A 14532-nucleotide genomic window follows, 5' to 3' on the forward strand; every position below is an offset into this window, starting at 1 on the left:
AGGGAGGGCGGGAGGGAGGGAGGGAGGGAGGGACAGGGGGAGAGAGAGAGGGAAACAGAAGCATCGATGTGAGAGAGACACATGGATTGGTTGCTTCCCACATTTACCCTGACTGGGGCTGGGGGTTGAACCTGCAACCCAGGTACCTGCCCTTGACTGGGAATTGAACCCTAGACCCTTTGGTGCCCACAGACCGATATTGTAACAGTTGAGTCACACCAGCCAGGGTCAAGATAAGTGTAGATATTTATAAGTGATATTTGTGCCGAGGAGTAGGGGGGGGGGGCGAGGGAAAGTTAATGGGGGGAAAAAGGAGACATATGTACTATTTGTAATACTTTAAACAATAAAATAAAATTTTAAAAAATCCTTATGTAGCCTATTATGACTTGGGTAGGGAAGGAGTTCTTTTAAATAGAGTAATCCAGTAAGTTTTTTCTAAAGAGGTCATATTTTAATTAAACCAAAGAATAAGAAGAAACCAGCTATGCAAATTATCCATAAAGATCAATAAACAGAAGATAAAGCAAGGGCATTAAAGTTCAGAAGAGGAGAATAATTTGGGCTATAAATATTTTTCTGAAAATGCATTAAAGTATTGGTGACAGATAAGAGTTTTAAATAGTTAAGATTTGTAGTGGCCCTGGCCAGGTAGCTCAGTTGGTTAGAGCGTCATCCCCAATCCTGTCAGGGCACATACGAGAACCAACCAATGAATGCATAAATAAGTGAAGCAATGAATTATGTTTCTCTCTCTCTCTCTCTCTCTCTCTCTCTCTGTCTGTCTCCCCCCCTCACCCCCCGTTCCTCTCTCTAAAATCAATTAAAAGAAGATTTGTAGAGAGGTGAATGAATAAAGTGTAGCTCTGGATGCTAGTTAAGTTATGATAAAAAGATTTTTTTAAAATCTTTTGACTCTAAGGAAAGGGTACATATATTAAAAGTCAGGTGAGTAATCAAGTATCTATAAAGAAAACATTGTGGCCCTGGCCAGTATGCTAAGTAGTTAGAGTGCCCTCCTGCCCACTGAGGGGCCCAGGGGGTTTGATTCCAGGTCAAAGGCACTTGCCTGGGTTGCAGGTTCAATCCCTGGCCCAGATACGTGTGTGGGAGGCAAGTAATCGATGTGACTCTTACATTGATGTTTTTCTCTCTCTCCTGCTCCCTCCCTCCCTTCCACTCTCTCTAAAAATCAATGGGAAAAATACCTTCGGCCCTAACTGGTTTGGCTCAGTGGATAGAGCATCGGCCTGTGGACTCAAGGGTCCCAGGTTCAATTCCGGTCAAGGGCATGTACCTTGGTTGTGGGCACATACCCAATAGGGAGGGTGCAGGAGGCAGCCGATCAATGTTTCTCTGTCATTGATGTTTCTAACTCTCTATCCCTCTCCCTTCCTCTCTGTAGAAAATCAATAAAATATGTTTTTTAAAAAAAGAAAAATATCTTCGGTGAGGATTAACAAAAAGAAGGAAAGAAAGAAAACTATATAAACAGGTTGTAATGAAAGATAAATTAGTTTCATGTGAAAGAGGGTAAGTTAGCATGAATAATGCTACTTTAGGGATGATTTTCAAGAGAATTGAAATTAGGTTGTAATTTAACTAAAGAGAAGGTTGTTTCTTTTTATCAGTCTGTATGAAGGCTTGAGGGGATGGTATGCAGGATGTGAGAGTAAGGATGAGGAATGGAATTAATTGTGTAAAAGGCACAGTTTAATGAAAAAGCAAAACAATAAGTAAAAGTAATTGGATTAATTAATTATGTGGCATAACTTATGGGCAAAATACAGTTATAGGTGACAAGCAGAATGTGAAGGAGGTCGATAGGCCAATTCAGAGTAAAGGAATGAGAATCAGATGGAATCTCTGAAAAGAATATTAAAGATTACAAACAGCCCTAATATAGTCTAAGTTTGGGCTCATAGGGAAATAAGTTGAAGCATTACACACACACACACACACACACACACAATTGACCAAAGAGGAGATGTAACTCAAAAAAAAAAAAGAGAAGGAAATGTTAAAAGAGAGGACACTGGAAAAAGATTTAAATAAGAGTGTAGTGTGGTGGTGATGGTGGTGTTGGTCTGTGTGTGGTATGTGTGTATGTCTGTGTCTGTGAGAGACAGAAGAGAGATATTTCATGTATAAATATTTCAGATGCTAAGTTTTAGAGGACAGACAATCTCAGCCATTTATTTTATGACTTTAAATAAACTTTCTAATCAGTAGTAATTGAGAAAATAATAAGTCCCATCACATACAGTTTTGCTGATTATGTGACATCATCACAACACATGTACAGCTCTCAGCACAATTCCTGGCATGGACAGAGGATTATTTGTAAGAACTTAATTGTGCAGGAACATCTAATATTAAATTCTAGAACACAAGGTTTTAACTGTACTTTTTATAGCTGTGTTACATTTCATTTTCTATGCCTCACTCAATAAAATTCTAGTCCAAAGACATGATTGAAGAAAAAGGAAAAGTTAGCAGAATCTGGTGATCAGTGGGTATGTGGGCTGGCAGGCAGGGGAGGACTGCCAGCTGAGCAGCACGAGGAACACTTGAGGGTGACTCATACTCTATGTCTTGATTGTGGTGAGGTTGCAGAACTCTGTACATTTGCCCGATGTCATAGAACGTCGCACCTAAGTACAGTGAATTTTGATTTATGTTAATTATGCCTTTATAAATCTGGCTTGAAAAATTATTGAAAATGAGTTGTTTTTATAGATTACCCAAGTACTACTAAATATATGCCCTAACGTAGTTTGAATATGTTTCTTTGTACTCTAGTGGAAGTAGTCTATGAAATTTGTAACATCTCTTTTGAAGTATTATTAAAAGAATATGGCAGCGAGTTAGAGAAATAGCAGACAGCTATAAAGAATAACAGGTAGCCTAAATATCTAAAACAGATTGTTAAGGTTGAGAACATCATTCAAAAGACTATAGCTCATAACTATGAGCCTCAGGGTAGTGGAACAGTTTTGTAAGTTTCTAGAGCTTTTGTGTTTCATTTAATTTCATGTCTCGCTTATGCACATATGAAGTTCACTTTTCCTGCATTCCTGAGAGCAGAGAAAGATAATTTTATAAGCAAACACCTTACAAAGAAAATCAAATCTATTTTCTCTCGTTCCAGATATGTCCGTTTCTAATGACCACTGTTAAAAATTCCTCAAAATTAATCAATTTGGAAATAAGTATCCCTCAAAATTGGTGTATCTTAATTACACAGTTAGGGTTGTTCACACTTCATTATTTATTTATTTTGTTAATCCTCACCCCAGGATATTTTCCCATTGATTTTTAGAGAAAGTGGAAGAGGGAGGGAAAGACAGAGAGAAACACCGATATGAGAGAAGCACATCGATTGGTTGCCTCCTGCACAAGCCATGACCAGGGCCCAGGCCAGGGAGGAGCCTGCAATCAAGGTACTTGCCCTTGAACCCAGGATCCTTTGGTCTACAGGCCAACGCTCTATCCACTGAGCAAACCGGCCAGGGCAAGGTTGTTTACACTTTAAAAGCAAATGCTTCTGTTTGCTCCAGTACTAGTATGGATATAATTTGGCACATAATTTATCATTTTTCACAAACTTATTTCCATACTTCTCAATTTAACTTGTTCCAATATTTGTTATTCTCTGTATTACATCTGTTTTTAACAAATAATTTAGCTAACACCGTGTACTTTTTATTAAGTTCTAGTATATAATAAAGTTTAGTGTAAAATATCAGAAAATTCATTATAGGCAAGTGATTGTGAAGAAATAATCTTAAAGTAGTTTCTTGTGTAGTTTCTTAAGTTCCACATCTGAAAAAATAATATGGAAAATCTTATAACATGCCAGGTCACTTTTTGTACTTAAGGTAAATTAAGTAATAAATGATTGCACATTTGCATTTTAAAAATTATTTAACATTTATTTTCAAAGCATTTTTTATTATAACAAAAATATAAGGTTTTCAAACTGGATAATTTGTCATATTTCACATAATCATTACATTTTGTGATTTTTTTAAAATAACATTTTTCAGTTGAATAAGGTATAATCATTGTGGATGTTTCATAAGCTCTATCTTAACCCAAATAAAAAAACAATCGTGTTTATACTTACTTCCAATAACTGGTAATAAATGCTAACACTCTGATGTATAAGCCTTAAATCTTTTCCATTCTATCTCTTTGTCTTTGCATAGGTTATGAACATATATATTTTATGAATAGTTTTTTTAAAGTAAGGTTTATAAACGATAGTACTATATCTATCATTTAATCTGTTTTAGAATTTATTTGCAATGTCTTTATGTAATTTTCATATGTGAACGTACATGCACACTACACTCATCATTTTTCATGGTTGCATAGTATTCTGTAGATATTCTATAAGTACAATTAACTAATTCCCTGTTATTAGACATTTAGAGTTCCTTTTCCCAAGCCTTCATTATTATCAGGCAACGGTACAATGAATGTACTGGTATGTACATCTTTGCACACTGATTTATTTATTTAGGAAAGATCCTTGGGAGTAGAATTTCAGGTTAAAAAATATGACCACTGTAAAAGTCTCTTGATACACAGTACCAAATATATTGTATTTTGAAGTAATTTACTTTTTAGCATTGTATATCAGGTACATGGGAAAACATGTCAAAAGCTAATATATGGCTGTCAATCTGAAAAATAATTTTTATAGTTATTAGATATTGAAAAAATAAGATATTCAGTAAAATCAAGGACAGTATTTTCTTTCTGAATTGCACTGCCTTTGAAAATAAGATTATAACTTGACAAAATATTAGATTCATACCTATTTAATGAGTCATTTCAGCAATTTCTATTCTTATTCCTGTGACTATGGAAAAACATCAGTAAGTTGTTTTTATAGTCTACGCTACTGAATCTAGAAAATAAACATAAATAGCCATGTGTCCTCCTGTGTAACTGTCACCTCTAAATGAGCCAATAGCAGCATACACTGATTTTATATTTTTCTTCATTGCATTTAACTTGGCACTCACCTAAATGGTAACTACATGAATTTGGCCCTTTTAACTGTTCATTTGGAATATCTTATTTCTGTCAATCTCATTATTATTGCCTGGAATCTTGTTTTGTTTTGTTTTGTGCCTTTTCCACATTGTATTTTCTTAGAAGAAAAGTTTGTAAAGTAAGATTCAATAAGGTAGGGGAGGGTGGGGGTAAGGGGGAGAGATCAACCAAAGGACTTGTATGCATGCATATGGGCCTAACCAATGGACACAGACACCAGGGGCTGAGGGCATAAAGGGGGGGGATGGGGGGATAAGGGCACATATGTAATACCTTAGTCAATAAAGAAAAATAAATAAGTAAAATAGAAAAAAAAGATTCAATAGGATAGTTATCAAATGTAATTTTTTTCCTCCTCAATGGTTTGGCAAGAAATACTTAATTTTTAAAATATGCTTCTGCTATGTAAGTAGTATACTTTTGTAGTTTCAGTCAGAAAAATGTTACAGATAATATTTTGTCTTATGTTCAGATTACATTTATTATAAATATGTTTTATGCAAATCAATTAGATTTGTTAAGGATACACTTAATAGTGTGATCAATTCAAATAGTTCAACAAAAGTTTTTGTTGGAAATCCTTCATTATTAATCAAAACTTAATACTGCACAAATGCTTTTAATTCTTAAATTTAATTGGAAAACAAATTTAACATGATCTTTTAAAAGGTTAAAATTTATAATAAATCCAATTATAAAATGCTAACATTTATTGATCATTTTACAAATTCTCGATATATTATTTTTAAATATAATAACATAAATTTGTTTTCTAATCTCAGATTGTTTAGAGGCACATCTTAGTTTTGTGAAGACAAAAAAAAAAAACAAAGAAAAAGGAATTACAGATAGGGTTATTTTCCTCAGAAACTCTCATGATAAATTTTTTTTATCTTAGTTAAAGGAAAACTTTTTCTTTAAGCTGACACTATGTATTTACCTAGAGATAGAAAAGGATGGGTAGGGGAGAAGGAAGGATGTTTAAAACTTATTAAATCAGCTATGAAAATGTGGGGTACTAACTGATGTAGTTTCTGGATTTCAGTAAGATTCATAAGCTTAGACTTCCATGATGTCTGTGATTATAGGTTCACTCATATTTTTCTGAATTTTAGAGTTCTTTCTTGGAGCGTTGGTATTAGGTTTAAGAGATTTCTCTCTTGAGATCCCCAGATTTGAGCATTTCATTTAAGATCACAAATGTCATCTTCTGATCACTACTGTTCAGCCTCATTGTGAAATCACTTCCAAATCGGTGTCCCCACTTCAAAGAATTTGGGGCATAAAGCTGCTTTGGGACCGCAAAAGCCGTATGTGTGTGTTGGTAAAGCAAACAAGACTAATTCTGTGTGGAGTGTACTACAGAGCTCCCTGAACGTGTCTGATTTTTGTGGCACACGTTGGAAGTGAAACCTAAACAACCACTGGCTTACTACTTGTTAATCTGCCCATTTTCTACTTCATGTCTGGATACAAAATTCACCCAGAACTAAATATTTTAACTTGATTGTTTTAACAACATTATGCATATGACTTTAACTTTCTAGACACATTAAGTAGTCTTTTTTTAAGTTTAAAATAACCATTGATTGGTTTAAGCTTATTGACTTAAGAACAAATAAAACTCTTAAATGGCGTATATATACCAAAGTAAATAGATACCAAATATGTGATATGATTTTAGAAAACACATTAAATCAGAATCAACAAAATATTGGTTTTTTAAAATTATGTGACATAGAATGGACTGATGTTTCCAATTTGAGAAGAACATTTTGAGAGATTTATGAATTTCAGCATATCTACATTTGATTTTTCTTTTTGTTACCTGCCTTAAAATATTTAGAGTGGAAAAAACAAAGCCTTTTATAATTTAAATTAGCATTATTAGGAAAGCCAATCAAACAGTTTGAATATTATAATTTAATACACTTAAATAGATTATTTCCTCAACAAATATATGCAAACTTTCATTGTAAATTGCTTTGTCCAAGAAATGTGATTGTCCCATTAACTTCTCAATCACTTTTATTATCATTTGAAAAGGCTTTGACATTTGATGCTGAACATATAATGACTAATTTTTAGCATGCTCAAATTAAAGACTCAAATGAAAGTACTAATATGTCTTTTGTAATAAATGTAGTGTTAACACATATAAGAATGTGAATTTTAGAAAATCCTAGATAAATTTACCCTCTAAACTTGTAAGCCTGTATTCCCCACCATGTATTTTTGCCATTGTTATAGCAAGATATTAATAGATACTAGGTGAGGGAGTAGATTCTGTGATCAAATGATTATTCTTTATTGTAGAATTTTTAGGACCTTTTGTATGCACATTTGCAGTGTAAATCTGAAAGATAGGATAGTGAACAAAAACCTGCTCTTTAACAATTTCACTTATTTTCCTTTTCTATAAGTACAGCATTGGACATCAGAGCTGAAAGTTTAGAAATTATGTATTTCATCCCCCAGCCAGAGAATGAACAGCTCTTTTTCTTGCAATGATTTCTCTAAATTGCTTTTTCATTCCTCAGGGAAAGAAAAAAGAAGACTGAGTTTGGTTGAAACCAAAATAATGTTGTTGAAAATATTATTTCTAGGTCATTTTTCCTTAGGAAAGAAGACCAGCAAAGAAAAATGAACTTGCTGGTGAAGAATGTTTTATGATGGATCTCGTTATCAATAGGATACATTCTTCTCCAAAGATATTATTGTTTGTGGAGTGTTTTCTTTATGGGAATAGGTTGATGACATGTAGAAAGGAAATGGAATGGAAAACGTCATCTGAGCCTAACAGGCATGTGGGGTTACTCTCCTAAGGATTAGCATCATAGGAGAATTTTAAGTTGTAAGTTACATGTATATTTACCCAAGTTTGCTGACTATATATTCTCTAAGGTGGTCCCTTGATATTACATCGGTTAAGGCTCTAACAGTATTTTTCCATTTAGGACCATCTATAGATGATGATTGAGTCCAGAGCTGAGAGATGTGTTTGAGATTGGAATTTAGTTGAGAACACATTTGAGAGGTTAAGATGCAAACTCTATTTACAGATTAGTATCTCTCTTATACCTCCCAGTTATCTGTTAAATGTAAGTGATAAGATCATCATAAAACCCCGATTCTACAAAATCTCTAAACCATTACTAAGCAATATTAAACCAATATACTTTAACACAGGGGTCCCACAAACTGTGGCCCACAGATCAAATCCAGCCTGCTGCCTGGTTTGTAAATAAGGTTTCATTAGAGTACAGCTGAATTCTTTTGTGTATGCATTGTCTGTAGCTGCCTTAATGTTACAGTGGCAGAGTTTTGACAGAAGTCATACGGTATGCAAAGCCTAGGATATTTACTGTTGGGCCCTTTACAGAAAACATTTGCTAGCTCCTCCAGCATATAACCCATACTACCTAGTAATCAGAAAGAATCTAATGTAGCTTCATCAGAGGTTGATGTTCAGAAAATAGTCTAAATACCAGAAAAGTCATATATTTGTATGTGTGTGTGTATGGATTTGTATGTATGTGTATGTATATATGTATATATAAATTGTATTTAAACTTTTGTCAGTTGGTGCTATTCATATTTAAAATACTATTTTCAAACTATAATATCAAAATGAAACATTCTAAAAAAAAACTTCCCAAACTCTCAATGTAGTTAATATTTTTTCAGTATACATATTTTTCGATGCCTGGGTGGCATCCCTTGCTCTTGGATAAAATAAACAAGTTTTATCTTATATCTTGAGAATATCTCCTGAGGTACAAACAATTCTAAACTTGCATTTTAATCAATTAATAGATATGATACTTGACTATATTTCACATTCATGTCATAGAGGCACTCAATTGATGTTATGTGTCATTCAGTTGATGTTAACATGATATGTTGATTCCTATTTTATAATTTGACACATAGCATAATCAATTTTCAAATTTTTATTAAAATGTATCTCTTAAAATGAACTGATTGCCTCACTTTATTGAATAGTTGATTTAAATTTGCTGTTATACTTAAAGGTCATATAATGTAAAGTCTTTATACATTACTTTCTTTAAGATTTTCTTAGTCCTCTTTGAAACTTTTTCCCCTCTTTATATTATTTAATTAATTGATTTCTGCTTAAAATTTGTTACTATCAAGAACTATCGGATATATAAATTTTTTAAGAATGAATATGAAAATGCCTACCTTTAAACAGGCACATTTTATCCAGATATCTTTATTGCAGTTTAAACTTATGATCTTAAGCAAGGGGTATGTATGAATGTGTTTACATTCCTACCTACACTCAGTGCACGTGCATTTACTTGACAACATTTTATTATAGTTACCAGCCTACTAAGCTATGATTATTTTTCCCAGTTTGAAAATTTGTAGTATACAATTGAGATTTTGTTTTTATTTGTTTTTTTTACTTGAGAAATGGAATCTTTAATAATAAAAGTGTAATATGCTAATTAGACCAGACGTCCTTTTGGACGACCTTCCGGACAAAGCCACGGCAGGCGGGGGCCCTGGCCATCGTGGCGGCGGGGGCCAAGGCAGCCACCGCGGCCATGGCAGGGGCTGAGCCCCTTGCACAATTTTCGCGCATTGGGCCTCTAGTTTTCCTATAAAATGTCTAATAAAAATCACAAATATACTTTTGAAGCACTTTCTTTATATTTGCTAAAATTTGCTAACAGAACGTAGTTCTTGTCCTAACAAAAGTTTTTAAAGACTCCCCCTGACTGATGTGTCTTGATGTGTCTACCTATTGTAGAGGGCATTAATCTCATTTTAAAAGCTTACCATCTCGCTCTCTCACCTCACTTTTTTTCTTTTTCTGAAATGACTTCAGTAATACTCTGTGCCTTTACTGTCATGATTTCTTCTGAGTAGTAGTATTCTCAGTGCTTCTTTCTTGATCCCAGTTCTTGAAAATTCAAGTTCAAAATATATTGATAACTGCATCCACATGTATGCTAGGGCAACCTGTTTTAATACATGGGCTAATCTTGTTAAATTAGCCCAATTGTAAAATTGTATTTGAAACCAATTAAACTTACAACTTTTCTCCAGTAAATAAATCAAGTCTTGATGTATTATAATCCAAAGCTTTTTTAATAGTACAATTGTCAAATTTATGTGCTGTCAAATCTATATTCCTTGACCTACATGTACCAGAAAGTGTTTTCTATCTAGTGAAGATTTGTTTGTCTTTTGTTTAAATTCATTTACATTTTCTTCAGATTAAAATTATTTAATATATTTCATAATCATGCTTTTATTTGCAAAATTGCATACTTTAAATATACCTAAAAATAATAAATTTAATTTGTATATATTACCTTAAATGACAGTAATATATCAGCCTAGCAATTCTTCTTTTATACGTCCTGTAACTAGGGCTCACAAATAAGACCTGAACATTAATTTTATGGGTTTTTTTCTACTCGATAGGTGCTATGGATATAGAGGAGAGAAATCGCCAAATGAAAATTAACAAATACAAACAGGTAGCCGGATCAGATCCCAGACTGGAACAGGATTACCATTCAAAGGCAAGACATTTTTCTTTTTAAAAGTTGTAAAATAATCAATCATATGAAACTATTAGATTCTTTTAAACAGCTGAATGCAGATTAGTCAGACATGAACATATAATTCAATAGCCCCATGATATTATTAAATGCTGAAATTTATTATATATGTGTATACCGACTTTTAGGTATAGAATTTGTCTTATATTTTTAAAAAATAATTTTATAATATAGGATATTAAAGGAATGAAACTCATAGATGGTCTGAAAAATAATTATTTTAGAATTTTTCATTTTATAAAACCTATAAAGGTTCTAACACCCTCAAAATGTTTAAGAACTATTATCTTCTTACTGTTTTCCTACACACAAATGGAATTTTTTGATTTTATAATATTTTAACTGAATCTGGTTTATAAATGAGGTATTAGACAAAAATACATACTCATGAGGTGGTGTAAGGAGTTCAAAAGGTTTTTTAGCAATAGTCTTTTTAAACTACTTTTTGGGAATAAGTTGAGGTATGAGGTTTACCAAGGTAGGAAAAAAGTATTTCATTGCTCTTGCTCTTCATTGCCTTTATATTTTCAAAATATTTTAAAGTTCATGATATCATTAATGGCCAAAGTCATGGAAAAATTTGTTCTAACGTACCTATTTAAGAGTTAATAAAGGAATGAAAATCACAAACCTTACTCATAACATTTAGTTAATATGTATTCTATGATTTGGTAATTTAATCATTGCAATCATGTCATATTTTGGTTTATCTGTGTGATAGAGAAAAGCAGTTTGGATTTTTATATACTTACATATATTTTATATTTACCTTTTAAACCTTCAGTTTCTCCCATTATACTCCATTCTTTGGTAAAGTCAAGACTTAAGTAAACATGTGCATATGTGATAAGTAGAAGGAGTTTCTAGATTCTCCACTTTATAACCTAGAAGAGGCAGAGATTCTTACAGCAACATCATCTTTCAAGCCACAATCTCTTCCTCAAATACTGACACAGTGAACATAAGATTGTTCATCACAAAATTCTGGTGTGCTGGAAATGGCACAGCCTAAAGCCAAGAGAGGTAAACTTAAGACAAACAAAAATAGCCTTGCCTTTACTCATTGGGTTCTAAACTTCTAGAAATTGTTCTCTAAAATAAAAGTATGAATAACTTGAAATAGGTTTGGTGAATTTCACAGAAAATAGTTTTGTAATGGTATATTTCAGATACATCCCTAACCTTTTGAACTTGATATCAGAAGTGATAGCTCTGCCTTCCCAGGTATTTTTTTTATATTTCTTCCTTGGGCTATATAGATAGACCTGATCTTATGTGGCCTCTGTTATGCTCTAATCTCTAATTCATTTCATATAAGACCAAGGCATGAAGTCCTAATAAAATAGGATATTAAAACTTTCGTAGACATGTCTTCAGATAACACAGATTTATTTTATTTGCCTGTTTATACCCCACGATACTTCAGGAATGTAGGTAATTTTTAAAAATACGTATAATACTTTCAATAGTGTTGTCAATGAAGAAATGAGTGTCAGGAGAAAATGAAGTCAAGACAAGACAAGATAAAGTTTGTGAGCAAAATGCAATGTGAGATCTTATATACCTGCCCTGTGTGGAGCTCCTACTTTGACCATGAGCTTCCCAACAAGCAGCAAAGGCAGAAAGAGAAACGGGGTTGGTTGTATGATTTACATAGTTAAATGCAATAGAAACAAGTCCCTTAAAAGCAATCGCAATGATAATTACTGTGGCTACATGACAGGAATTTCTTATAGGAGGATTGACTAAAGAGTACTATAGGCATGACTCAAAATATTTTTCAGAAAAACAAGTTTTGATTCCATTCCAATATATAAATAAATGAATGTCTGAGGCTTCAAGCTTACATAACTTTGACACTATTTATTGTAGGCTAGAAAAAATGTAAGTCTTGGCAAAGGACTAATTATACTAAGCAATATAATTTCCTAAACATCTTCTGTGGCAGTGGTTTTCAAATGGTTTTCCTGGAGAATCAGCATCACCTGAGGACTTTCAGGATGTAATTCTCTATAATTATTGATGGTTCTTCATCAGTTAAGAGCACATATAGATTTGGTTATTATTAATTTCCCTACTAACAGTTCCTTAGATTAAAATTCTCAACAGCATTCTTTTTAATTATGGATATTTAGCGTTATATTTTCATTCTTTTCTTCCTTATTTTGATAACAAGTGCCAATTAAAAGTTTGTTTTGAGCTAAGTACATTTAATACATTAGATCTAATTCTTGAAAAAAATCATTTAACAGATGAGGAAACAAAGATATAGAAAGTTTATGTAATCTATCCAAATTTACATGGCCACTAAGTCATGGAAAGTATTATTTGTAGCTAACCTGCTTTTCAAATTTGAGATATCTGAGATTGCATCCGAAGCCTCTGACATGTTGAGCACATGCTGTCCTCCTGAGCTGTGTTCCCGAAATGCCAGTGAAGCTGTCAAGGAGCGTTGATGTGATGTCATCAAGTGTTAGCGAAGTTTCTTTTTTAACTACACCCTCCACATTTTACATGGCATTGCCTCCCTGCAATTTGCAAGCTTCTGACTGATAGTTTGTAAGCAACGCTTATTAATTTTCTAAAAATCTCTTTAATAACTCACCAGGCAAGCATCTCTAGAGAAATACCTATTGTTACTGTCATCCTAAGAATATTTTAAGTATATTAGGAAATAAAAAGCAGAGCATCTGTATTTAATAAGAACAGCAAAAGGCATTTGCAGATATGATTTCTATTTAATCAGTGGATGATTTCTTGGTTTTTCCCCCCTCAAAACAGAATTTAACTGTGTAGCCAATGCACCCTTGCATGTCTATTGCATTCTCCTTATCTGTTCTACTCTTGGCAGATGTTCAAAGATCAGCTTTTATTTGTTCTATAAAACCAACATTCTCTGCTGTTCATTGGTTCAGAAAAATGGAATTTGTCTATTAAATTTAACAGAACAAATTATAATTCAGCATAGACCAACTACCCTTCTGGGAGTTATATAATGGTTAATTAATATAATTAGCAATAATTGAAAATCAAACCATGAGGATAGTATATCTGCAAATTGATATGGGGGATTTGATCATTTTATTTAAATATGATTTTTACTTTTTACATTAGCCATATCTGATATTTTAAAATGATCTCAGAAACTGTTTTTAAAAGGGTAGTCCATAACATTTCAACAGAGACTGCTATACAATTCATTGATACAGTATTTATTTGGAACTCAAAGCCTATTTCTCTGTAGAACCCGTGCCCTATATAAAATGGCAATAATATTCCCACAGAATCGTCACAAAAATATCTAACCCCATTATAGCACTTAGATTATTACTTTCTGAGTTCTTATTTACTTCTTTAGAATTAAGTAGTATAGCCCTAAATTGCTTAGAACTTTTCAAGGTGGACCATAAATCCATGCTAATTCATTCAACCCATAATCTCATATATTAGGTTACCTCTGTGGGATCAGACAACGATGTAGCAAAAGGAAGGACAGGTGCATACCCCATCCTAGGCACTGTCACCTTTTCACCCAGGCTCTTTGTCTTTTAAGGGCTATTTATCAATTTCAGAGGCATGTTAGAAGGAAAGCAATCAAACTAATTTACATTAAAATATGCATAAAACAACACACAAATAGTTTTATGTGTTTTTTTCTAAAAAACACACATCCTGGAAATAACAATAAAACTCACATGATTGAATTGTAGGCCATATCAATATACCAAAAATTTAAACAGGTAAAGACAAAGTGTTTGGGGCAAGTAGATAGCCACCGTTAACTGAGCTGCCCCCTTTATTAGACCTTAGTCTCCTCTCAACACTGAGAATACACATTAAATGCCAACCTTAAGTGCTTTACATT

At 33.0% G+C, this 14532-nt stretch overlaps 1 protein-coding gene across 14 annotated transcripts in view; it reads left to right on the forward strand.

The window, feature by feature from the left end:
• Window positions 1-14532, forward strand: part of RIMS2 (regulating synaptic membrane exocytosis 2) — a 304062-nt gene that overhangs the window by 186403 nt on the left and 103127 nt on the right. For 9 of the 14 annotated variants that reach the window (XM_005879299.2, XM_014550249.1, XM_014550250.1 and 6 more), the window contains one exon: window positions 10528-10628. The exons of the other annotated variants lie outside the window; for them this stretch is intronic. In XM_005879299.2, coding sequence (XP_005879361.2) covers window positions 10528-10628 — 101 coding nt within the window. The remainder of the gene's footprint in view (window positions 1-10527; window positions 10629-14532) is intronic. 14 annotated transcript variants of the gene reach the window in all.

This window comes from Myotis brandtii, unplaced genomic scaffold (genome assembly GCF_000412655.1).
Source record: "Myotis brandtii unplaced genomic scaffold, ASM41265v1 scaffold59, whole genome shotgun sequence".
NCBI lineage: Eukaryota > Metazoa > Chordata > Mammalia > Chiroptera > Vespertilionidae > Myotis > Myotis brandtii.